General features: G+C 38.5%; 1 protein-coding gene across 1 annotated transcript in view; it reads left to right on the forward strand.

Annotated features, from left to right (window-relative positions):
- Positions 1-17,365: 17,365 nt before the first annotated feature.
- mmp11a (matrix metallopeptidase 11a) overlaps positions 17,366-27,895 on the forward strand; it is a 34,414-nt gene continuing 23,884 nt past the window's right edge. Inside the window, exon 1 of the mRNA XM_008417802.3 lies at positions 17,366-17,920. Within this exon, the coding sequence (XP_008416024.1) occupies positions 17,816-17,920 (105 nt within the window). The 5' untranslated portion in view covers positions 17,366-17,815. The remainder of the gene's footprint in view (positions 17,921-27,895) is intronic.

Consider the following 27,895-nt stretch of genomic DNA (forward strand, 5'->3'; position numbering starts at 1 on the left):
ATATTTGCTTTTTTTGTCACAAATAAAAGCAAATAAAACAAGTGGTGGCACACATTTATATTTACCTAAACTGACCAATTAGAAAAACAGCCAAAAGGTGCCTGGTAACTCTGGGAGAGCTGCAGAGATCCACGGCTCGGGTGGGAGAATCTGTTGATGTAACTATTCTAGTCATGCTCTCTGCAAACAAAACTAAAACGTTTTGTTGGTGTTTCTTCAGGGAAGCTGGTCAGAGTTAATGGGGAGGTGGTTGGAGCTAAAACTCCCCATCAGACTTGCTTGATTTCCAGGAGGTTCTTGTTTGGGGTTTTTTTGTACTTTTTTTTTTTTTTTTTGCCCACCAGCATTTTTGACTCGTGACAAAAAGCTTGGACGTGCCTGTTTTAACTCGCATCAATAATATTATTTTATTGAGGATTAAATCCTTTTAGTTCTGGGTGACGGTTCAGTTCTTGTTTTATTGTTAGAGGTTTGATGTACTGAGAAATCAGGTCACAACTGTACATCAAAGCTGAGTGTATCATGTTCCTTTGTGGCTTAAAACTGCTGCTTTTCTAATATATATAAAAAAAAAAAAAAAAATTCCCTTCTCACCCTCCGCGGGTGGTCTGTTTCATCCTCTGAGCTCGGGTCCTCTACCAGAGGCCTGGGAGCTTGAGGGTTCTGCGCAGTATCTTGGCTGTGCCTAGAACTGCACATTTCTGGACTGAGATGTCTGATGTTGTTCCTGGGATCTGTTTAAGCCACTGCTCCAGTTTGGGGTGACTGCCCCGAGGGCCCCGATGACCACAGGCACCACTGTGGTCTTCACCTTCCAGGTCTTTTCCAGTTCCTCCCTGAGGCCCTGGTATTTCTCCAATTTCTCATGTTCCTTTTTCCTGATGTTGTAGTCACTTGGTATTGCTACATCCACCACAACGGCTTTCCTCTGTTCTTTATCCACCACCACAATGTCCGGTTGGTTCGCCATTACCATCTTGTCTGTCTGGATCTGGAAGTCCCACAGGATCTTAGCTCGGTCATTCTCCACCACTTTTGGGGGTGTTCCCCACTTTGATCTCGGGGCTTCCAGTCCATATTCTGCACAGATGTTCCTGTACACTATGCCCGCCACTTGGTTATGTCGTTCCATGTACGCTTTCCCTGCCAGCATCTTGCACCCTGCTATTATGTGCTGGACTGTCTCAGGGGCCTCCTTGCACAACCTACACCTTGGGTCTTCTCTGGTGTGGTAGATCTGAGCCTCTATTGCTCTGGTGTTTAGGGCCTGTTCCTGGGCGGCCAGGATGAGAGCCTCTGTGCTGTCCTTGAGTCCAGCTTTCTCCAGCCATTGGTAGGTTTTCCTGACATCAGCCACTTCAGTTATTTGTCGGTGGTACATCCCATGTAGGGGCTTGTCCTCCCATGATGGTACTTCCAGCACCTTGTCTTCTGTTCCCCATTGCCTGAGACATTCGCTGAGCACATCGTCTGTTGACGCTTTGTCCTTGATGTATTTATGGATCTTGGATGTTTCATCCTGGACAGTGGCTCTCACACTCACTAGTCCTCTGCCTCCTTCCTTACGGCTCGTGTACAGTCTCAGGGTGCTGGATTTGGGGTGGAACCCTCCATGCATGGTTAGTAGCTTCCTAGTCTTAACATCCGTGGCCTTCATCTCTTCCATTGGCCAGCTAATTATTCCGGCAGGGTATCTGATTACTGGTAAGGCATAGCTGTTTATTGCACGGATCTTGTTCTTGCCATCGAGCTGGCTTCTCAGGACTTGCCTTATTCGTTGGAGGTATTTGGCTGTGGCTCCTTTCCTTGTGACCTCATCGAGGTTGCCATTTGCTTGTGGTATTCCCAGGTACTTGTAGCTGTGCTCTATGTCTGCTATTGTTCCTTCTGGGAGTGAGACCCCTTCTGTGTGGGTGACCTTCCCTCTCTTTGTAACCATCCGACCACACTTCTCTAGTCCGAATGACATCCCAATGTCAGTGCTGTAGATCCTGGTGGTGTGGATCAGTGAGTCGATGTCTCGCTCGCTCTTGGCGTACAGCTTGATGTCATCCATGTAGAGGAGGTGACTGATCGTGGCCCCATTCTTGAGTCGGTATCCGTAGCCAGTCTTGTTGATGATTTGGCTGAGAGGGTTCAGGCCTATGCAGAACAGCAGTGGGGACAGAGCATCTCCTTGGTATATGCCACATTTGATGGACACTTGTGCAAGTGGTTTGCAGTTGGCTTCAAGGGTGGTTTTCCACAGCCCCATCGAGTTTGCAATGAAGGCTCTTAGAGTCCTATTGATGTTGTACATCTCTAAGCATTCAATGATCCAAGTGTGTGGCATTGAGTCATAGGCTTTCTTGTAATCAATCCAAGCGGTACACAGGTTGGTGTGTCGGGTTTTGCAGTCTCGGGCAACTGTGTGGTCTACAAGGAGTTGGTGTTTGGCTCCTCTGCTATTTATGCCTATGCCCTTCTGTGCCTTGCTCATGTATTTATCCATGTGCCCGCTTATCTTAGCCGCTATGATGCCTGACATGAGCTTCCATGTTGTAGAGAGACAGGTTATTGGCCGATAGTTGGATGGGACTGAACCCTTCGAGGGTTCCTTCTGTATCAGGATTGTGCGCCCTTCAGTTAACCATTCAGGGTGAGTCCCATTTTGTAGCAGCTGGTTCAGTTGGGCTGCCAGTCGCTCATGGAGGGCAGTGAGTTTCTTAAGCCAGTAGGCATGGATCATGTCAGGTCCTGGTGCTGTCCAGTTTTTCATACCCGAGACTCTGTCTTGGACATCTGCCACAGTGATGGTTACCGGGGCTTGTTCAGGGAGGTTGCTGTGGTCCTCTCGTAGAGAGGTTAGCCACTGTGCATTGCTGTTGTGGGACGCCTCCCTTTCCCATATGCCTTTCCAGTATTGTTCAGTCTCCAGCCTGGGTGGGTCCGCTCTGTTGTTATTACCCTGCCATTGAGAGTACACTTTAGCTGGTTGGGTGGCGAAGAGCCGGTTAATCCTCCTGGCTTCATTCTCTCTCGTGTATCTCTTTAGGCGGCTGGCCAAGGCTTGGAGCCTTTGTTTGGCAGTTTCGAGTGCTTCAGGTATGGGCATCTGGCTGTACTTCTTGGGTACTGATCTTTTCATTGCACCCCTTTGGAGCTCTGACAGTTGACTCACTTCCCTCCTTGTTATCTTGATCTTAGCCTCTAACCGTCTTTTCCATGGTGGGTATTGGGTCTCATGGTTGCTCTTATAACCAAGCATCTCAAGGATCACTGATGCTGAATTGTATATCAGCTCATTGGTTTCTGTTATGGTGTTGGTAGGGATCGTTCTCAATGCTGCATTCACATCTTCAATGAGACTTTCTGATGGTACTTCACTCAGCCGTTGTAATTGGCGTCGAGGTCGTCTGGTGTTCATTCGGGCCATGATTCTCTCTCTCAGGTCAGTTGCTGCCTCGTTCAGCTCAGATGGTTCGTTCATTACTGGGGCTACATACCCAGTCTCTGGGCGGGGAGTTGTAGTTGACTCCCTTCTGACCTGGCATCCTGGCTCCTTCCCGTAGCACTTGTGTCGTACCTCGTCAATCTCCAGTTGTGACAGCAGTTGCCGTTTGCGGATGTTGGAACACTGAGCTACTAGTTGTTTGGCAGTTAGTGTTGACTGGGGATGTCGAGCTAACCATTCCTCCCACAGTCTTTGCGTGTAGCCCCTCTGACTAGGATTACTTGAGTAGTAGCATTCCAACAGATCCATGTTTTCACCTCTCGCCCATTTCCGTCTTGTTCCAGTAGCCCATTTTTCATCAGGGTGCTCTGGTTCCCCAGCACCTGACGCAGACCTTGTTTGACCGGGCGACGTCTGAGCCGGCATGTCGTGCTTATTTGTGTCTCTCATGGTATGAGGTAGGCTATATAGCTCCAAGGGTCTTGCCTAAGGACCCACACTGACAGCTCAATGTCACCATTGTAACCGTTTGCCCCAGCCCCCAGCCTGGCCTCGAACCCGGGTCTCCCGGGTGGAAGACTGGTGACTTACCTATTGAGCTATACAGTCAGCTGGAAGGGTCCGACTCAAGTATATATATATATATATATATATATATATATATATATTATATATATATATATATATATATATATATATATATATATATATATATATATATATATATATATATATATATATATATATATATATATATATATATATATATATATATATATCAATAAACCACATTGATCTACTTGAGTCGGACCCTTCCAGCTGCACTACATACTCACTACCGCATCTAAACTATGTGAACCCACATCTATAACTACTCCCTGATACGTGTTTTAATTTTTAACATTTGACATATTTGATGAAACACAGATTATGTATTTTTAATCACATGTTTACAGGCTGTTCTGCGTCTTTGAACCTCGGCATATGATTTTCATTTAGCAAAAAGGTTCCAAATGTTTCGTTGGATGCTGTTTCCAGGCCAGAACTTGATACTCATGCTGGTTTAAACACTTACACTCATCCATTTCAAGGCGTTGAGGATAAATGTTTAGAAGATTTCAAACATATTCCAGAATCTTTACTAGATTTCACACCAGAGTCAGATCATACATATTGATATCAAACAGATGAATGAATTTTTGTCAAACAGTTTTAACAGATAAATCAACTGAAGTTTATTTATGCTGCACATTTAACAACAAACTCATGTGGCCATAAAACCCAGAATCAAATCAAATAGTCAAGAAAAGGCATCTTTGACAAGCAAGACTGAACTCCCTGAGTTAGAATAATACTGAACAGAGATAATAAGTTATGTTATAAATATTTAAAATTTATTTTGGAGCAAAACTGTTTCTCTCATCTGAATGATTTAGACGTAAAACTCGGCCCTTTTATCTGCTGGGACTTAGATGTTCCTAAAAGCATTGGTAGCTAAGGAGCTCCTTACCAAACCAAACAAAACATGTTGTGCAGGTTTAAATGTAAAGAAATGAAAGGAAATTTTGTGCTGCATATTTAAATCATGCATTTCATGTCTGATGTGCTCCCACTCTTTCATAGTTCATGTCTACTGGGATCAAAGTTGTGGATTTCTCTGGGTTCTCATGGGTCAGACAGGTGTGTTCCTCTTACATCTTTAAAAAATAAATAATAAACTGAAAGGGAAAAGCTGGCACTTTGGTTTGATCTCTCAATAATTACTTGTAAGTTTGTGTTTAAAGCTACAGTTTGTAACTTTTATTATTTAGGAAAAAATTTTTTACATGTCAATACAACAAATAATCTGTTAAAAAATCAATCTCTGCCGTTTCTCCCAGTGCTCCCAGTGCAAACTGCAGAAATACACATTTTGGTCAGAACAAGCAATCAGAGGCAAGAGGAGGGTCTTAGCGCTGTCAGTCAAGTTCATGTACACGTTGCTCACACTCTTCTCCTTGCGCTTTGCTGTGCTACATCTTCTTCTTGTTGTCAGAGCTTGTCATGAATGCTCAAGCTTAGTATAGTAGCCGAAGACAGCAGAGAAACGTTTTTTTCTGGAATGGTATGTTGTTTCTCCGCCATCAGCACATTTAGCAGCGAGTACACAAAGTTGATTGGCAGCGCTAAGATCTTCCTCCTGACTCTGTTTTGTTGTTTTTGATCTGGAGTGGTGCATTTTTGCAGATCACTTTAGAGAGAAGGCATAGGAGCTTGATTTTTAACAGATTGTTTGTAGAGATATGTAAAAAAAACTGAATTTTTAAAAAAGTTACACACCGTAGCTTTAAACAGAAAACTGTAGGAGAATTTCCCAGTGAAACCTAGTGGTTATCCCTGGTATTACATGTTAAAACAGTTTTTTTTTTTTAACAGAGTAGGTTCACGAGCTTTGTAAATTCCATCAGAAGTGAACAAAGACCTGCAAACCTGAGGAAAAAATTTCGTTTCTTCCAGTTTTATCTCACGGCTGCTTCCCCTCATTCACTTCAGATCTGTTCCATAAACACAACCTGAAATCTGGACGTGTTTTCAAGCCTTTCTCATGTGTAACGCAGGTCGGAGCCAGCCAAACAATTAACCCCCGTCACACACATGCAAACAACAGCCCTGCATTGGCTCACTGAGCCTCCATGCAGAAACTATCTCAATCGCCTCCTTTTGTTGATACTTAACGGTTTTTGAATTCTGATCCAAAGAGCATAGAAGTCAGCTGAGATAATCTCTACATGATTTAATCAGCTGCTACAGAAAACGGACCACCAGATGGCAAACATAACAGTTTTTCATTTCTAAAGATCTTCTGCTTGAGTTCACCTTGAAAAAACGAAAAATGGCAACAACAACTGACTGAGATGAACATGTAGATATTTTTGTTTGGCCATAAACCTTATTTATTTTATTTATGTATCTGTTTATGTATGTATTTATTTCTTCTAAATCTTTAAGCGCATGACGGGATATTAAAACTACAAAGATTTGTTGTCATGGTTCTTTAAATGCTGCATTTAAATGTGTTTAAACAGCTTTTTTAAAACTGTTGTTGTTTCTAAAAATATTAACTTAATGTCCAGTAAATATTTGTCGTAAAGGTTCTTCAAATGCTACATTTGCATGTGTCTAACATGTGTTAAAATAACTTTTAAAAAAATGTAATTAATATTTCCAGAAACTTGAATTTTGCTTACATTAAACTGGAAAAGATTGTTGTTTTTCCTTCAATGTTAAACATGTTTTGTTTTGTTTGATGTGATGACGAAGAAAAATTTGCATTCTAATCAATAAACTTTAAGGACAAAGTAATTTCTAGAAAGAGAAAATAAGTTTGAAAAAGTTTTATTTTAAAGGAATAGTTTGGATTTTTTTTAAATGTTTTTCATACAGACGTTACGAGCTGCATAGATCTATCTGCTGTAGATAGTGTAACTAGAATATTGTTTGTTTAAATTATTTGCAAACCAGAGATTTATTTTACTTTTTTCCACTTAGATTAATTAAATATATCACAACCAGGTCAGATTTCTTTACGCCCTGATTGTCCCATCTTACTTTTTACATTTGCTTTGTTCTAATATTTTATTCATCGTTGTTAATCTGCTGATTTATGTGAAACTCCTGTCTTCGCTCCCTCTCAGGTTCCTTTATATTTACTGGACTTGGCAGCGACTCAGATCCTAATTTCTTTTCTAATTGGGAGCTGCTGTCATATGTTGGAGCTCGGCCACTTCTTGTAAAAAAATAAAATAATATGGAGGAAAAAATACAGTATATAGAGACCATCTGTGGGGAAAACAAAGTGTCTTGTTCGTATAATTGGAACGACGACAATAGCTGTAGCAACGCAGAGAGAGGAAAAGAAGTTGTTGAAACATGAAGACTGAAGAGGTCGATTCCAACGCGTTAAAATGTGTCATGATCGGCCCCAGTAGATCTGAGATTCAACAACAAATTCTTCTCAGATGTTTGCCTGAAGCTGAAATTGCCTAATAGGTTTGGCAAAGTTGGTAAATAAGACACAACCACATTTTTTTTTTTTGGAATGTTCCTTTATTAAAAGGTGAAGAGTAACTACATGCCCATGAAAGCAGATGTCACTATAAACCTAACAATTTCAACATAGCAAAAGGAAATCAGGTCTTCATTTGGTTGTGTTGGTATGAAATAGATCAAGCAAAGTGGAACCTGTTGTACAACCTGCAGGAACCGAGAAGGTGGCAGGTTTTGTTTTTGGCCTTTCTGTGTGGCGTTTGCATGTTAAAGGAAAAATAAACCCTATGGTGGATTGTCCAGGGTGTCAACCTCCTTTCACATGTTGAATTTGTTCCCTTTTTCACAGCAAAAAGCCCAGTATTAATTTAACTCTGAAGAGTGTGGACTATATAAACACTGAAAAGTGTTAATATCAACTCTGTGGGAGTTAAATCAACACTGGGCTTATACTCTGAATTATGTTGTTAACTCCCACAGAGTTTATATTAACACTTTGAAGAGTGTGGACTATATAGAATAGAATAGAATAGAATAGAATAGAATAGAATAGAATAGAATAGAATAGAAATACTTTATTCATCCCAGACAGGAAATTACTGTGCAGTTGCAGCATACACATACATAAACACTGAAAGAGTTAAATTAACACTGGGCTTTTTGCTGTGTTCACCTCCACCAAGATGTACACCTCTGGAAAAAACTAAGAGCCCACTGCACTGACCCCCATTGAAAACCTCATGACTATTCCACCAAATAACCATCAACTCTTCCTTATTTAGAAAACATTGTTTCACAATGAGTATGAACTGGGTTTTATGCATTATTTGAGGTCTGAAAGCACTGCATCTGGCCATTTCTCATTTTCTACACATAAATACTACATTTTTGCTTGTAACTTCAGAGACATGTTGTCAGTACATAATAAAACAATATCCATCTTGCTCAATCATCTACCTATAAAAAGCAAAGTCAGAGAAACTGATCATTTTGTCATGCTCTCTCATTTTTTTCCATAGCTGTATACTTACAAGAAACGGTGCTAAATCTTTAAAAAGTATTGAAATGATTTGAGTTCATGCAGAGAAGCAGTGCAGGTTCTTACAGCTCTGGTTCCCTGGGCTTCTGCCATCGCCCAACCAATGAGGGTGTTGTTGTATTTGATAGACTCCATTTGATCTGGGACCAAAATTACAACTTTTATAACATTTTGAGCTGGTGCGGTTTGCTTTCACGCTGCATTGAGCCAAACGATCTAAACAATTGAAAAACATGTTCAATAGGTTGACCTTTTTTGCATAGAAAAACAGGTCAACCTATTGAACAGGTGGGTTCAATAGGAGATAATCTGGTTCACCTCCTCGCCTGTGGTGGCGCTGCAGCAACAGCCACTGACTGAAACAACAGGAAAACCTCTAAAGAAGACATGAGTCCAACTTCCTTCTTCACAAAATGTAAACAATAGTCTGATTTTAGTAGTTGTACAATTTCTTTTTTGTTTTTGGTTTAAAAAAAAAAAAAACACAAGTCATTTCTCCCACAACCGCTAGACTCGCATGTTTTTTTTTTTGGTTGTTTTTACCCAGAATGCCTTATGTTATTGTCAGCTTCCTGGTTTTGTAGCGGTCTCCGGTCCACTTGGCGTTCACATATGCTGTCGAACCACATCAGAGATAATTCCAACCAAACCGAGAGCTCGGTTTGTAGGTGGACCAAAGTTTTTGGTCCACATCAGAGTGCGATTACACGTTCACACCTCCCCAAACAAACCGGACTTTCTATTCAAACAAACCAGAGTTTGATTAAAGTGGACTAAACAGAGTTGGTGTGAATTCACCCATAAAATGAAAAAAGCACTTACCAAAATTCTCAGAATCAAAATGACTCATCTGCACATGTAATGCAGTTATGTAGTAACTAATTACATTTATTTGAGTAACTTTTTGGAATACTCTTACTTTTAGGAGTATTTTTACTACACTGTACTTTTTACTTTTACTTAGTAATTTTATTATGAAGTGTCGCCACTCTTTAGTAAAATTTCTACCCAATGTGAGTAACTTCACTGGATGAAAAACAAACTTATTTTAACCAAAAATTCAACAGATACCGACACAAACCTGCAGTTTCAAGACTTTTATATGGAAAGAAACTGATTTGAGAAAATGTTTCTTTTTGTCTTATTTTGTAATTACGGTATTTATGTTAATTATTTTCATTTTGGTGTTTAAAATACCAAAATTTCTACGGAACTCTATATTTTGGTCCCTCTGTAGACGTAACTTTTAAATATTAAATGGTTAATATTTTGATCAGTTACTCACTTGTTGTGCCACTGTGCACAAGTTTCTGACCGGTTTTGGTTCGGGTTCATCTTGTCTTGAAGTTACCATCTGGATCTCTGGTTTTAAACCCACCTGGTTTTTTAACCATCACAAACAAAGGCCGAAACAGTTCAGTCAGACTGCAGACAAGAGTAAGTGGTAGTACTTTAGCCCCTCATTGAAGTAGCAATAAAACACCTTACTAAGAAAACCTTACAGGTTTAATAAACCTTGATCCAGTTTGTTTACAGAGATGAGAATCATCTCAAACATACCAAAACATTTATTTTTTCCACAGAGAAAAAAGGTCAGCAATCTACTAATCTGGTGCCAACTTCGGCTACAACTGGTTTCTAATTGTACATAATAGTTGTGAATGCAATAACATTAATGACAGTCTCCTGTCCAGAAATTAGTAGTGTCACTTTCTTTTAAAGCCTTTGGGTTTACTCTTTCATTAAAGCTGCAGGAGCCGAGCCGGTGCAGTGCTCTGCAGTTCCTTGTCAGGCAATTCGGTTTTATTGGAGCCTTTCTTCACGTTAAAATGGCCTCAGAAACCTGATAACCATTACACACGAAAGAACTGCTGGATTCTTTACAGCTATTACTGGTTGTAATTATAGAAGTGATCTCAAACTGACTCACAGAGAGCTTTTTTTTGTCCTTTATGAAGAGACAATAAGTCAGAAAAGGGGGCGCCATCTGTGGAACTTGGGATTTTATTTCTAGCAGCTGCAAAAAACTCATCTACAAGCATGCATACTCTCAGTCCTTACCCAACACATGCTGCCTTCCTGTGTGTTCCCTGTTAATTATGCTTTTGAAAGTGGGAAGCCACATTTGTACAATCATAATTGCATTTGCAAACAAGCCAGGCGCCCATTCTCCTCTCCAAATATTTTAGATTTTACTCTACAACATCCAGTAAATTCAGCTCCTAAAACTTAGACAAAGCTTCTCAACTCTGTACAGATATATTGATGTTTTTTTTTTCTTATAGCAAATGCATTTACAATCAATTTTTCAAATAACCCATTAGTTATGTTATCTTCTCTGCCTTTGGTAATGCATTAATCCAAAACTTTGTTTTCCAAAACAGTTTGGTGCTGCTATAGAAACACATCTTACTTACTTAGTGGGTTGATGTACAGTTTAATTTTAGGCCAAAAACATGTAAACATTTCAAAATGATCCCTTTCAGAAGATTCCAACATAGGAAAAACTTGTTGTGAACTGCTACCTAACATAAGGTTTACATTTTTAAATTAGAAAAATTGTAGAAAGATAATTTACCTGTTAAGTTTAGAAGTTAAAATATCTATTTTCTTTTTCATAACTATCACAGAATTATTGATTTAAAACAAGCTCTTATATCTTCCTGTAAGTTAGTTTTGTCTTATTTCAAGGGTACTAAGATGTTTGCACTAGAAACTAGATCAAATATACTTAGTAAAAGTTTGTGTTTTTGCAGTGTCTCTAGTTTCTAGTGGAAATATTTCAGTGCACTTGAAATAAGACAAAACTAACTTACAGGTAACTTTTCAACACGATATGGGAGCTTGCTTTAAGTCAATTATTCCTTAACATTGATGAAAAAGTTAATTTATCTGCACATTGGCAGATTAATGAACTTATAACAAGGCATTTTTCGCATGTCATAAATTAAACAAGTATTTTTTCATCAATATTAAGGAATTATTGACTGGAAACAAGCTCTTATATCTTGCTGAAAAGTTACTTGTAAGTTAAATTTGTCTTATTTCAAGTGTATTAAAATACTTGCACTACAAACTAGACAGAAAATAGTTGGTAAGATTTTGTGTTCTTGCAGTATCATGTCTCATATAAGCATGAAAAGCAATTAGATGATGTGGGGAAAATGTGCATCTTGTTGAGTTTTTACAATAACTTCACATCACAGGGATGAAGTTTGTCTCAAATCATGAAAAGCTTCTGATAAAATCCAGTTCAGACTCCTGCAGAAGTAGGCCAGTTCTTTCTGCCTCAGGTGCAGAACTCTCCATAGGTCCATTCAACTTCAAATTTGGAGGAAATCGTGTGTCAAGAACAAGAACTGCCAGATTTCCCAAACCAGGAATGCAAGGTCAGGATGGTGTCTGTTGCTGCTGCAGCCCTGGGAGACAAAACAAATTGCTCTGTTCCTGTGAAGCCTGGAACAGAGCAACAGAGGAAATTAAAGAGTTATACATGACTGTGATTTTTCCGCATGTCTTCAGAGCTATTGCAGTTTCCATGCATCATTTCAGGCAAATATCACTGCAAAATCACAGAATCTTCCCAAGCAACTACAGTTTCTAGTGCAAATATCTTAGTACACCAGAAATAAGAAAAATGAAATTACAAGTAACTTTTCAGCCAGAAATAGTAGCTTAAGTAAATAATTCCTTAATATCGATTTTTGAAAAGTACCATTAATACTGACAGATTATTTTACTTATAATAAGACATTTTGCAATGTTACAAGTGAAATAATCTGCCAGTGGAACTAGAACGTTTTTATAAATACAGTCTTAAGAAATGATTGCCTTAAAACAAGCTACTATTTGTATCTGAAAAGTTACTGATGAGTTCGTTTTGTCTTATTTTAAATGTACTAAGATTTTTCCACTAGAAACTAGACCAAAAATACTTTGTAAGATTTTGTGTTTTTGCAGCTAAAACCCTCCATTAGAACAACAACGGTGCAGGAAACTCGTTCACGTAGCAACAAACTTGAGATGCTTTTTATGAAGCTTGATTTACATGTGAGATTAAGAAGCTCCACATGTAAATCATGTTCCAGGGAGTCGTTCATTTGTTTCGTAGTGCTGTGAAGCATCACTAAAAACAAACGTTAAACATCTACATGGCCGCTTACTGAGGCATTTAGTCCTGGATGAAGCTGCACTGGATTCATTTTCTCTTCTCCTGTCAAACAAATCCCACCAAATCCTTAAGAAAACACCTTCATCATTCTGGATTTATGCAAGTGTGTCGTTGTCACAGTGTAAACTAAAAGACATGCAAACTTTACAGCAAAAACACAAAACCTTACTGAGCATATTTAGTCTAGTTTCCACACTTGATAGAAGACAAAACTAACTTACAAGAAACTTTTTAACGAGATATAAGAGCTTGTTTTATGTCAGTACTTCCTTAATATTGTAGAAAAAGTTGTGGTTCCTCTGGCAGATTATTTTACTTATTACAAAACATTTTTTCTATTTAATAAGTGAAATAATCTGCCAGTGGAACTGGAACTTGTTCAACAACAGTAAGGAAGTATTGAGTTAAAACATCCTGCTATATCTCACTCTGATGTTACTTAGTTTAGTCTTATTTCAGATATACCAAACTACTTTGTAAAATTTTGTGTTTTTTGCTGTGTAACAGGGTTTCAACCCTAGAGACATGCATATAGATTTTATTGGAGAGAGAAAGAGAGTTTATTCATGGTGAAGTCTAATGGATCTAACTGCTGGTTTCAGGCCTCATCTGTCTGAATCATCTACAATGACATAAAAATCCAGGGTGTAAGACTTTAAAAATACAACCTTTAACGGGATTTATATCCTCAAATGAAATTCAAACAAATATGTTTGGAATAAAAACATACAAAATCAAAAAAAAGTGCAATAAACTGGTTGAATGCACAGATGAATATTGTTGTCCAAACACCTTTTGATTCCATTTCAACACTCAGTTTTATTTAATTCACATCTAATATTAACGATATTGACTCATTTAAGTGAAATAACTTGCAATGTTCGGATAGTTCCTGACATTTCTAACATCTCTGCAAACTGTTGCTTATTTGAAAGATGCAAATGAGCAAATAATTAATGGGTTCTCATTGGACAAAGGTATAAGTAAGGAGAAGGGTGTGAAAACAAATCTGCAGTATTACATATATTATGGCACAGTGAAAACAGCCATTATCCGGATGTTTTTCTAAGGCTTACAGCAACAGTGAAGAAGCTGCTTGAATTTCTGCCAAGCGCTGATTGTCCTCTGCATGTCGCAACGATCTCCTGTATTCTTTGTATCTGGACTAAATAGAGCCGGAGACAGAAGGCTTTTGATGCAAGCAAAACATCCGGGCCTGGATTAAATACTAAAGATGTGCTGTCATCTTTTGAAAACAAGCAGTTTTATCGCTCCACGAACCAGAAGATAAGCTTGGCACAAAAAGCAACACTGCACAAAAACCACAGAGAAACACGGTGGTGGCAGCATCATGATATGCGGGGAAAAAAAAAAGTTCTACAAAACAGTCACTGTTGACCCAAAACTGTCAGATTTCTGCAAGAAAGATGAAGATGAAGAGAGGTTTTACTATTTTATTTTCTTTATTTTACAGTTTGAGGAAATATTAGAGCCGTACTAAGAAAAACAACTTTTCAAAAATACAATTCTGAGGATTAAGTCATACGAGAATAAAGTCGTAATAATATAAAAATAAAGTCATATTACCAGGATAAAGTCAAAATATTACAATAAAGTCATACAAGAACGTCTAAATAAAGAGTAAAGTCAAAGTAGTGAGAATAAAGTCACAATGTTACGACTTTATTCTCAAAATACTACGATTTTATTCCAGAATTATTTCAACTTTATCCTCATATTATTTAATCTTTTTTTGTACGACTTTATTCTCGTAATTTATTGATGTACGATTTTATTCTCATAGTAAATTATTCCCATAATTTTATTTATGTAATTTAATTTTCTTAAGGTGCCACTCAAAAGTTAACAAAAGAACAGCATCAACAGAAGAAAATTAACTAAATCTGGCAGGAAAATCTGTGGGGAGAACGTCCTCACAGCTCGACATATTTATATATGTTCTACAATTATTAATATTATAATTATTAGTTGAAGTCAAGACATGATGGGATGCTAACAGAAGACTAAATCCTGCTTTTGAATCAATAAAATGTTAATTCAGCAGAGAACAAGTTTAACTTCAATGCTTCTTTATTGTTTAAATGTTTCCTTCGTATTATTGCCTTGTTTTTTACCCCACATAAACCTGACAAATTCACTTTTGAATCAAAAAGTAAATCTTTATTGTAGTAACGGGTGATTTAGAGGAAGAGCAGCTAATTATATCTCCACGTTTTACTTCAGCAGGTTCTACCTCATTAAACTTTGCTGGAACAGTTTTAAACTAGCATGTAAATTCAAATTATGACCCAAATTACTGTAAATGATCCTTGAAACACATTTTTCGAATGTTTCCCTTTTTGTCCTGATGTAGGATTCTACAAAACAGCCGGATGTGTGGCTGTTATTTAACATTCAGCTTATTTCTGCTTTTACTTGTCTTTCAAAATTAGTTTCAGTTAAATTCAGTTCAATTAATTATTTAATTTAGAGCCAAACTTGCAACAGAATCTGACACAGGTCTATGGAGTGAAGAAGAAAAAGTCTGAACAGTTTTTATTTCCGGCTGGAGCAATGATCCAATCTACAGCTGCTGATTTTTAAAGCTTAAAATTAGGTGCACAGATTTGGATTTTATGTGGATTTTCTCTGACGAGGTGAAAGATATGCATCCAAATTTACAAATAGGCATTCATCACTCAGAAAAAGTATTTACCCTCTACAGAATTCTTCTGTTTTTGATTTTTTTTTTCCCCCTACATAAATGTTTCAGATCACCAAGCCGATGTTAGTACCAGATAAACATAACCTGAGTAAATTTAAACAGCAGTTTGCAAATGAAGAGTTCATCTGTTAAGGGAATAATTTATCAAAACAAACTGGGGGAGAGTGATTACCGTATTTTCCGCACTATAAGGCGCACCTAAAAACCTTCAATTTCCTCAAAAGCCGACAGTGCGCCTTATAATTCGGTGCGCCTTATATATGGACCAATATTGAGCTGCAACAGGTCTAGCAACTATACGGTAAGCAGCCGCCGACTTCATTTTCGCCCGTAGAAGAAGAAGCGTGCGGTGCATCCTGGGATAGTTGTCAGAACGCTGGTTGGTTAATAAAGTTTGACTGACCTATCTACCTACCGACCGTCTATGATCAGGTCGTCTGCAGGTCATTTAGCACCCCGTTCTCCACAAACATGCTGTGCGCGAACGGAGAAGAATGACCATTGTCCGGCCACGCCCCGGCCCAGGAAGGCTCTCCTCGCCGACCGGAGTCGGGCTGTTTTGTTGACATTCACTTAGCTTCATCTAGTGGATACATAACGTAACTCAGGTCTCTCCTGTAGCGTCTATTCTACGCGCCTTATAATCCGGCGCGCCTTATAGTGCGGAAAATACGGTGCTTTTTCACACAAGTTGATGTGAATAATCAAACTTTTGTTTGACGTTTTGAAGAATTATGTGAGACAACAAAATATTGTGTATTTTCCTAAAATTACTGAAAGTTCTTGAGTCCACTAATCATGACTGAGTGCAGCTGATAGTTTTTATTAATCAGTATTTTATTAATCAGTAATCAGGGGAATAAAAGAAGTAGTTGCAGGTGCAACATGTAACATTGCATGAGTGTCTTCTAAAATAAGTACATTTCCACTACATCTTTCTACTGTTAATGCAAGGAGCAGCCATATTAAAATGTGAAGTCCACATTACAGTTCGTAACTGGGGCGAGTCAGAGTTGCTCCCAGTTTCTCAGTGGAAAATCCGACGTGGAACGCACCATTAGCTCCTGATAGCTCTGAAATAAACAAATGGAGCTCCGGCTCTTAAAAACAAAATGTTAATTGACTGCAAGGAATTGAATGAAGTTTGTCAAACTTATTTAGCTTGACAACTAAATAAACTCAATAAATGAGCTTGAATAGACTCAATTTGATTACTTGTGATCAATTAATGAAGCATATTTTTTCAATTAAAGCACAGCAGCCACAGAGTTTTTATTACTTCCTTTACCAACAAAACTAAAAGATCTGTTTGACTTCTAGAGTCAGCTGTTGCTGCAGGTCTTTTCTTCTGGCATCCATCTTGCTTCTGCACATTAAACCTGAATTAATTACGTCTCTGCCTGCAGGATGAATAAAACCTCTGCTGAAATATTCATGACAGCAGCTCCACCTAAATATCACCTGAGCTAATCTGCAAAATCTATAAAATATTCATGAAATGCAGGAATTTTTGAGTAATTTAAGAGCATTTTTGAATTTCAAAGTCAGGCAATCCTCTGCAGCTATATGTGAATATATTGCAAAAAGTACACAAAAACTTAGTGGTTTGGAAAATATTTTGTCTTTCTAATAGACAGTAAAAGGTACAAAAAAAATCTAAAATAGTCCAAATCACGTTATTCTCATTTTGCTAATTAAAATACCAAAATTTCCACTCAACTTTTTATTTTATGTAATTTTTAAATATTAAATGATTAATCAGTTACTCAAAACTGAAGTAGACTTTTTACCTAATACTTTTTTACTCTTACTTGAGTAAGTTCTTGGTCGACTACTTTTTACTTTTACTTGAGAATATGTTGAAGTACTGCTACTTATTTGATTACAGTTTTTTGGTACTTTCTGCCTTCGGGCCACATAAAAAGGTAAGCTGGGCCAGATTTGGCCCCCGAACCTTTAATTTGACACATGTGCTCGACAGCAATGAGAATTTTCACCAGAAAGTTTATAAAACTGACTGCATTTTTGCGGTTTGCCGGTTGTTTTCTTGGCGTTCTTGTTCCAGATATTTCCAGGTCGCCCTGTGCGTCACAGCTTGGGCTTCATGTGTGGAACTGTTTGATTAATTGGTATTAAATTACTTTTTTTCTGGATGAAAAGTCCCTCAACTCTTCGCGCTGCAGTACGCGGCAGTGAAACGGTTAAGAGTCACATGGTAGCGGGTGGTATTATCAGCCCGGGGCTGCAAAAAAAAAGTGTATGGGGAAAAAAAAACAGGGAACAAAGAAATCAGAGTGTATTTAAGGAGAAGTCGCCCCACATCCTGGAGCCGTGTGACTCTCGGCACTGCACACCGCACACTGCGCCAAAAACACCCGCTGCACCTCCATCCTGCGCGGCTCCGGACGGACGGCGGTGAGGATGCGGACTTCTCTGGTCGTGTGCTTCTGCGTGTTTGCGCTGCAGTGTTTCCAGAGCATGCTTGGTGCTCCAGTGCGCGGAGCCGGCAGGTACAAAGCGGCACCGGTGAGTTCCAGTTTCCACTTCAACTTCATGCAGGAGATTATTCTAGTTTAAATAATCTGAGTTTAAAACTTCTGCACGCGTCTTTAACACATACTTGCTGCTGATTTTCTTTATTCAGCTGAATATCCCTCAAATCCCCCCGCACTCTATGAAAACAGGCATGCATGCACGTTCATGCGCAACAGGTTGCGGTTGTTAAAGAGTTGGATTTTCGCTGTTGTTTGGAATATTAGTTGGCAGGTTAGATATGTAGGCACCTTTAACTCATTAGGACCAATTTCTCTACTGTTGTGATTAAGAAAATTGTTATTTTAGACCCGCACTGCGCTTGACCTGCAATTACATCTTAAAGTTGTTTAAAGCATGACTATTATCACCATTTATTTTCTGTCTGCTCAGCATCAACGTAAACACGCAGCCCTTACTCTGAGCATCTCCGTAAGAATCGCTCACAGGCAGAATGAGTATGGAAGCCCAGAACTGCCAAAAGTTAAAACTACATAAAGAAGTAGTCTTAGCAAAGTAATTACTGCAAAAACCATGCAAATAAAGAAATAAATAAAAACATGAGTATGAACCATTGTTAATGTTTCATCAATTTATATAGGTGCTTTTGTTTACTTTTTATGTTTTTTTTTATTTCCAGTAACATTTTTATTTTCTCTTATTTGACATATTTGACATACATTTCACACCCTTCTCCACTAATGTTTTATTATAATTAAGTTTTAGATATAAAAGTGTCTCCATGTAATATTATTCCTAATTAATTATTTTAAAATTTAATCTCATATTTTATTTTTGTTGTTTCATTTTTAAACATGTTTATTTCTGTATATATTATTTATTTTACCCCTAAAATTATTAAACTAAAGAGTGTTTTGAATGTTTTTATTTATTTCCACATTCTTAATGCTCATAAATTTATGGTATCTCCTTTAAACTCCCTCCTATTTTTTATATATATATCTATGTTTGTATATTTTTCTTTATCTTTTTCCTGTTACTTTCTCTTATTTTTTTACCTCTTGCACTAGAAGTAAACCAGAAACAACCATTGCATTGCTGAAGCCTTGGTGTTAAGGAGGATCTTTTTTTGGTTTTGGTTAATTTAGGCACGTTTGGACTTCTATAGATGACAGCAGAGTTGTGTTTTTGCAGGCAGGTCTGATCTTTTGGGGGGGAATGAGTAGAAAAAAAGACGTGCAGGTTACTGAGCTCCACTGCAGCCATGGCAGGAAGCTGTAATAACAGGCCTTTCAGGCATTTTGTCAACAACACCATAAAAGAGAAGAGGTCCAACATTAGCAGCAGTCCTGATGGCGACAGTAGTTGGACTGTCAGATCAACTCATTTTTATCTTTAATCAGCTCCTAAATCACATGCTGTTGTGATTATTGCATTCTGTCATTACAGAAGTCTCCTATGTTTTGTTTACCTCTCATCTCCCATCAAATTACAACTTTTCTGAGTAAATATTTAAGCTCTGTTTACAGTGAGTGGATTGTTTGGTATGCCAGCCTCCTTCGCAGGAATGTCCTGTTTACAGGTAAACCGGCAAAAACAGTTCACCAGAAGAACCAGGCCGTTTGGATAAAAATGTTACTGAGAATAGTTGCCAAGTTGCGGAGAAACATTTATCTAATGTAGGTCGCCTTGTTGCTCTGAAAGCATCAGCAAATTACGCTCAGCAGGGGGTGTGGTCCGGACGAAAGCTGCAAAGATCCTGACAGGGAAAACCGTAAATTCCTCCAGGAACATCTGTCAGCCGAGGCGGAACAAGATGATCAGAGGTGAGAGATGAACGGGGACAGAACAGCAAACTTTTATTTGGTGCTTTTACTAGATTTATACTCGGGCGAGGACAAGCTGCGGCGGGTCAAACTCTATCTGCCGTTTCATGTTTATGGATCGTCAAGCTCGCACAGCGGAGATGCAAAGAGCTGCATCTGAGATCGGTGTTTGTTGTTCTGATGCCACAACTGGAGGGGAGCAATCTGATGAGGCTGTCCGCCCAGGGTCGCACCTCGGTGGGAGAGGAGTGGGCGTCTAAAGAAAAGAAGTCCAGCTGATAGTTTCACTTCATAAACTCAAAAATACCTTATTAATCCCACAGGGAAATTATATGCAACTCATATTATTCAAGGTTTTTGTAGATGCTGATGGCAGGAAGGACTTCGATAGAAATCTGCCAGATCAGGATGTAAACAACGGCTGAAAATTATAATTAGGAAATCTGTATCAGTGAAGCATCAGATCGCAATCCCACCACTCTTTGCTCTGACTCCACATCCAGATAGATTTGTTCTCTACAGATGTTTAAGTCAATGTTCCACAATAAGCTATCGCTATTAGCTGTGCTTTCTTTCTGTTAGCTTCCTCTATGTTGTTATGATCTTGTGACGATGCTGTCGGCTCACATTCCTGACTAAACTTTAAAATCAATCCATAAACCAATCCTTTCATTATCACTAACGTAACCAATGCGCTGCTGTGTGACGTCAACGTTCTTCTTCTGCACGTTTGGGTCACTTTGGGGTTGTGAAACATTAACATGGAAGACTACGGTGGCCCAGAGGTGCAAGTAGTATGAACGACAATGCAAAAAAAACATTACATTTCAGCAAAAAAAATTGGAAATGAGCATCAAGACCTGCTGTGTGAATGTAGCTTAGGCATAGATACCTTGAGTTCTGGTTGCTTATTACTCAGTTAGTACTGATTACTTGATTTTAAAATCAGTAACTAAATTAGATGACAAGTTATTGTATTAGTTACATAAAGCAGTTGCCAACAACAGCTCCCTGAGGCACCTCAGCACTGATAATAGTGGGAATCTTATTTATTATGGCATGAAATGTGGATGAGTCAGCTGTGTTTCAGGGCAGCATTTCCTCTAATGTCTGTCCAACTTCTTCAACTCTCCCCCACTTACTGCACAGGTGTCAAACTCAAGGCTCGGGGGCCAAATCCAGCCCACCACACCTATTTATGTGGCCCTCAAGACTCCAAACTACATCGATCAAGGAAAATTATGCATAATGAACAGATCCCTGTTTTTTTAGGTTTTAGTGCATAATTGTCAGTTTATTCCAAATTTTCCGCAAAAATGGCCATAAAAACACTGGGTGATTGCTAACTCCTACCTGCAGGTGGCAGCACTTCCTGCTTTTACATCACCTTAGTTACAATGCAAAAACACGAAATCTTAAAAAGTATATCTAGTTTCTTGTACACTTGAAATAAAACAAAAACTAACAAATAACTTTTCTGCTAGACATAAGACCTAGCCATAAGTTGTAGCCATAAGTTGTAGCCATAAGTTGTTTTAAGTCAATAGTTTCTAAATTCAGAGGGCAAAGTTTAAGTTATAAGTGAAATAATCTGCCAGTGAAACTAGTACTTGTCTTGCTTCTATTGTGTTTAGATAATTGCACTAAAAACTAGACCAAAAATATTTGTTTTTGTGTTGTTTGCAGTGTGATGTCAAGTAATAGTTCTTGATGGCAAGTAACACAAAGTCACATTTAACATTTAACATATGTGCAAATATTGGATTTCATAGATGGATGTTTGCCCATCCATCTATGAAATGACAAAGAAAACATGATTCATCAAAGCAGGACACATTCTTCTTCCATCACTCCAGTTCAGCTTATTGTTGGAGCTTTTGGCAGAGGACCGGGGTCAACGCGGACGCTCAGACCTTCGTATGAGCCACAAACTGTGATCGCCTTGGTATCAGAACCAGAATTAACTTTTTCAGCATTTTGAGAACCGTTCTGGAGACGCTCCAAACCATTTTCTCTGCTTCTGATTCGTAAACGTTTGAGATGTAAAGTTCACTTCCTGCCCAACACATCCAGCTCACCAACAGGTGCCAAAATGAAGATATGATCTGTGTAACTCACCTCTCTTGTTGGTGATCATAATTTTCAATCAGCATATGTTTACATTAAAAAGCAGCAATAATATCCACATTTTAGACAACATGATTATTTTTGGTTCAGTCAAACAGAGTGTTTTCTGGTAAACACAAAGAAATGTTTGCACATTTTTATTGTACTGCGAGATGGAAACAATACGCAGTTTCATTCAAAACAAGTGTCATGGAAACTCTGAGCTGTCGGGGATGTCATGAGAGACGGAGTTTCATTTCTGCATGTGAAAGAAAACTTTTGTGTTTTAGATTGGATCATAATTTTCAACCAGGACTGACATGAACGAACGCTGATGGAAAAAGCAACAATGTCCCACTGCAGCTGTTTAGCTCATGGAGCAGTAAACAGGGACGATGATTCAAAATTCACATTTTGAACATTTTTGTTCTTCCGTTTGGGTCTCTAAAAAACAAAACAACCATTTTGGGTTTTGGCAAAAAATTCATGATTTTTGGTGTCTGGAAAATAAGCCATTACAAAACAGCAGGCATTGCCCATCACCTAGAAACCCCAGCAAAACCCCTCCATGACCTAGCAACCCCAGGAGGGTTCCAGCACATTTGGTCAGCTGGTTTTACCTTTGTTATGTGCTGCATAATGGCTGCTGGAAAAGACAAGTGGTTTGTTGTTGACTTACTATCCAGAAACCACTTGCTATGTTCTTGTTGGTTGTGCAGGAGGCGCCACTTCTGCTTTTCAAAGATATATAGCTGTAGAATTATACATTTGTTTGCAGCCATTTTCACATGCGTGTGTAAACGCTGAGTGAGTCGACCAGAAGATAGATAGATAGATAGATAGATGGATGGATGGATGGATGGATGGATGGATGGATGGATGGATGGATGGATGGATGGATGGATGGATGGATGGATGGATGGATGGATGGATGGATGGATGGATGGATGGATGGATGGATGGATGGATGGATGGATGGATGGATGGATGGATGGATGGATGGATGGATGGATATTAACTCTTCTTCTTTGGTATTTGCTGTTTCTGCAGTTTTGTCCCATTAAGTCCAGCCTTGGAGGAACTTTCAAATCCTTGAGTCGAAACATTATGTTGCACCTGTGACGACCTTGTTTAGTCTCGTCACTTTTGCCCAGAAAGGCCTAATCTGCTGGTTGTGTCTTTAACGTTGGAGTCCACAGGCCCGGACAGGCCTGGGAGTCTGCGGCATTCAGGGCAGTGGGATTCTGTTTTCTCTGCCGCAGAGGGGCTGGCTGTAACAGCGAGCTGTTTGGATTCTCCTTCTGTCAATAAAGCCCGATTCCCGTGGTTTTCCCTGCGCGCTTTGTCCTGTCGTGTTGATGTCTCCGCACGGAGTGATTGGTGGAGCCACCGTGAGAGCAGAGGTGACGTCGGAGCCGCCCCACGCTCCCGCCGAGTGGATCTAGGTCACAGCTGCGCCGGGTTGTGAGTGGCGAATGAAAAATCAACGCGTGGGTGCCGATCGCTGCCAGAGGTCCATTCAGGAACCAACGGGTTCAGGAGTCTCTGCAGCTGGAATGAAATCAGTCACAGATTTACTGATCTGGAGAACAGATGTCTGGTTTTCAGTATATTTTACCCTAAAACCAGATTAGCAAATTCAGTGAAATTCTCCTTTTTCTTTTCTTTTTGCAGCACTATGCAGTCATTTCTTAAGCTTTCCTTCCAAGCAAACAGAATTCGAATTAGTTTTAAAGGTGACCTAGTATGCTTCCTTGGTTAGAATAGGTCAAAACTTTTTCATTACGTCTTATAGCACAAAATCATTTTCATATAATGAGATTTTGAGTCAATTCTGCCTATTTTGAGCTGTTTCAGGACTTCTGTCACTTTAAATCCATATAAGCTGCTGCTGGCCACGTACCTCAACATTTAACTCGCATGTAAAAATAACTGCAAACAGATGTGCAATTATACAACTGTATGTATTTGAAAAGCAGAACTTGAGCCTCCTGCACAACCAACAAAGAATCTGGATGGTAAGTCAACAATGAAACACTTGTCTTTTCCAGCAGCAATTAAGCAGCAGTTAAACCAGCTGACCAAATGTGCTGGAGCTCAGCTTGGGTTGCTAGGTAACGGTGCAGTGCTACCCAGCTGATTGTGACTGAACATCCAAGGGGCTTTTGAAATGACTTGTTTTTCAGACACCAAAAAAACTTAACTTATTGCCAAATCACAGCTGGGTGGTTTTTTTAAGAACTTGATCTGTTTTTAGAAGCAACAGTTTTCTGAAAGATTTTCTTTAGTTTTTGGCTTATTGTTCTCTCATTTTCAGTCAAACACAGGATCATTTTCTGAGGAATGCTTTTAGTTTACTAAAGGGATAGTCCAAATATTTCAAAGTGAGGCTCTGTTGAGAGGTTATGACAAGTAAATATCTCTGTTTACATGTCATAAAAGAGTAAGAGTTTGCTGCTCTTACTTTTACTCAACTGGAACTGGACTCGAACACAGATGCAAAAAAAAAGCATGAAATCTAACCGACTGATTCAAACAGTACAAAGAAGTAATTCTCATTTGTGGGATGGAGGTTTGGTCTGTGCATGGAGGAGGTTTATGGCCATCATTTTCATGTACACATGGCTTATAAATCTGGAGAACACAATCCTTGTGAGCATTTCTGGCTCTGTGCCGACAGTTTAGTGCATCTGGTTCTTTTGATGCTTTTCAGGCTCGTAGCACTGAACTCTGTCACATCATGCGCTTTGACTCGATTTCCTTGGTTTAAACTCGGCCGAGGGGACTGATATCGCTCGTTATCCTCGGCAGAAAGGTTCGCTCTCTCTCACTGACATACGCAGCAGCGCCTGCGCGTGTCAGTGTCACATCTTTTGAAACTTTTATACATTTTAAAGTATTTTAAAAAGTGATAGACCAGCACGATTTGGGAAATGATTGTAATTTGGAAGGAAAGTGATGCTTTAAAGTTATTTCAGGTAAAAATCTGAAAAGTGTGGCATGCTTTTGCCCCCATAGTTGATTACAATCCCACAGTATATTTCTACCAGCTTTGCTTTACATCTTTAAGCTTTTCTCTTTTTTTTATCTACTTTTCTTTGACTCAGATTGAATGGAGTCTGGACTTTGACTGGGCCATTCTAATCACACTATGATCAAGTCAAACTCATTTGTTTGGCACATTTCAGCAACAAGGCAGTTAGTTCAAAGTGCTTTACATCATAAAAACATCATGAAGTCACTATTTATGAATAAACATTACATTTTGTTGCATCAAAATCATCAAACAAATCCACATAAAAAATGTTGATCAATGATTAATAGATGTATTTAAAGAACTTCAGCCATCTGAATTTATTAGACAGAATCATGAAGACACTGTTGCAGTAAACAATGTAACTAAAAATAAACACAGGAATGAGTTTCTCTAGATCTTACTGGGTCATTAGGCCTTTAATAAATGTTCTTCAGGTGATAGAAGACTGACTTTGTAACTGTCTTTAAGTGACTCTGAAGGTTCAGGTCTGAGTTGATCACTTCTCCCAGATTTCAGGCCAGACGATGTGTTTTATGATGTTTTTGGTGCGTTAATTGAATGAGTAATTTGAAGAAATAAATCATGAATCAATCACCAATATAGGAAATGTGTGTGTGTATATAAAGATAATAAAAATTATATTATCTTTGTAATGATACAGCACTCTACCGAATTAATGTACTTTACTATACCTTAGTAGAAAATTATATGTTAAAATAAATCTTTTTGCAAACTTACTGGTGATATATTGTTATGGATTTGCCCCAATTTTCAGACTTTTATTTGGAAATAGTAAAAAATATTCATCAATTTTCCCAGAAATCACAATAAGAGCCATTGAAGGTGTAAAAGTTGAAGTCTTATTTTTAGATTTTTTGTTTTTCAAGAACTGAGCTCTTGCTAAATGTTCTCGCATTTAAAAGCCGCAGGTGCTGCAAACCTGCAGGTTCCTGTTTATATCTGGCATTGCACCTGAGTTTTATCCTCCTATAAAAATAACTGGCATCCTCACCTGAACTTTGACCTTTTGTTTCATGTTTTCCACTTTCATCTGTTCTGCTGCCAAGCGTAAATAGCAGCCCAATAACAAAAAGGTGTGATTAAAGGCCAGGCTGTGTGATTTTAAGGGTAACCCGTGCTTCCCTGAGGCTTTGCTCACATTAATGAGTGAAATCATCACAAAGTCATCCTGCAGGGAGACAAACAGCAGATTTCAGAGGCTTTCCAGGAACAATAAGAACAGATGTTTCTGATTTCCATGATACATCTAAAGATAACGAGGTATTTGTTGATTAGGAACTCTTGCAGCACCCTTTCATATCTAAATCCTCTTGTACAGTAAGCAGATTCTTTTGTCTCTGGTCTTTAAAGTAGAGCACACCCTAAAGAAATGAAACCTTATCTGTCTGCGGATGTAAACACTCACTGATGAGTCGCTTCCTATCGTTCGGATCCGCTGGTATCGGGTCGAGACGTTTAGATGTCACGTTAATGAAAAGAAAGAACTCCCGGCTCTTTGTTTTCCTGTGACAAACAGATAGAATAACGAACACGGCCTCAGGTTATGACAGCAATCTCATCGCTGTGTGAATTATTTTGACTTTTTTTAATTTCCTTTGCAGCGCCTCTAATTTCCTTCAACCTTTTCCTCTCTGCATCTGCTGCACTCACAGATTTCCTACTGAAGTTATCCAAAACACATGTCGAGCGAATGTGTTGCTTTCAAGTGCCAGGGCTTGTAACGAATTCCTGCAAACTGACAGAACAAACTCTGGAGTTATTTTTTGCTAAAATGAGCGACGTAAATTGAAATATTTACGCATTTGCTTTGCTGATCCATAAACCGACAGCGATTAGACTTTAAAAAGTAATACATCTGACAAAAAGTATGAAATACTAACAGTTGCTGACCTCTGCAAGAACATTTATCTTGCAGATTTTAATTTGTTTTTATTATGTCTGCCTTGTAGGAGCCACAGATATTACTGCTCATGGCAGCAGGAAGACAGGAAAGAAGAGGGGGAGTCATTAAAAATCATAAATTAAGTACATTTATTTCAAGAAAATGAGAAAATAACTCATAATGAACAGAGGCTTGGAGTTGAAGGTTTACTTTGAGTCCTTTCTCTCCCTCAGGCTGATTGTCGTTTGCATTTCCAGTGCAGAAACAAAATGCCACTAAGGGAAAATAAATCCGGCATCGTTGCTTCTCCTTAATGCTTCCTGCAGCTTCAGTCTAACATGAGGGGAACTAAAACAGCTGCAAGTCATTTCCAGTATTTTATAACTAGGATTTGGGACAAACACAGTGATGCGTAATTGTGAAGTGGGAGAAAAACAAAACATGGATTTCAACATTTCTACAAATGTAAATCTGTTCAGCTGAGTCAATACTTGGTACGTCTACCGGTTTATAACATCTGGAGATTGTTCCTCATTTTCTGTCTCCGGTAGAGTTGGGTAGTAACTACTTACATTTACGTCAGTAACTTTATTATGAAGTATCGCTACTCTTACTTTTTACATTTCTGGATTTTCTACCCACTGTGAGTAACTTCACTTAATGAAGAACAACTATAATATATAAATTACCAGAGACACAAATTACATTTTACAATTATGGTATTTTATAGTAATTATGTTCATTTTTTACATTAAACAACTGCAATTTCCACATAACTGTATATTTTGGCCCAGCTGATGATGTAATTTTACATATTAACTGATGTTAGGATCTACAGGAAAGGATTAGGGGGAGTGAGGGAAAAAATCTGATTTTAATCTCTGAATTCTAAATTTAATCTCAGATGTCAGAAATCTGAGAAAAAGTCAGAATTCTGAGAATTCTGAAAAAAGTCAGAATTCTGATATTGAAGTAAGAATTCCAGTGTTTTTCAGAATTCTCAGAATTTCTCAGGATTCTTACTTAAATCTCAGAATTTTAATCACTATTAGTCATAATATGTTTTTTTGTTTGTTTCTTTTTTAAGAAGTTTGTTTGTTTGTTTGTTTTAATCGTCTTCCGTATTTGATCAGTAA

Source organism: Poecilia reticulata, chromosome 9, assembly GCF_904066995.2.
Source record: "Poecilia reticulata chromosome 9, P_reticulata-male-v2, whole genome shotgun sequence".
Lineage (NCBI taxonomy): Eukaryota > Metazoa > Chordata > Actinopteri > Cyprinodontiformes > Poeciliidae > Poecilia > Poecilia reticulata.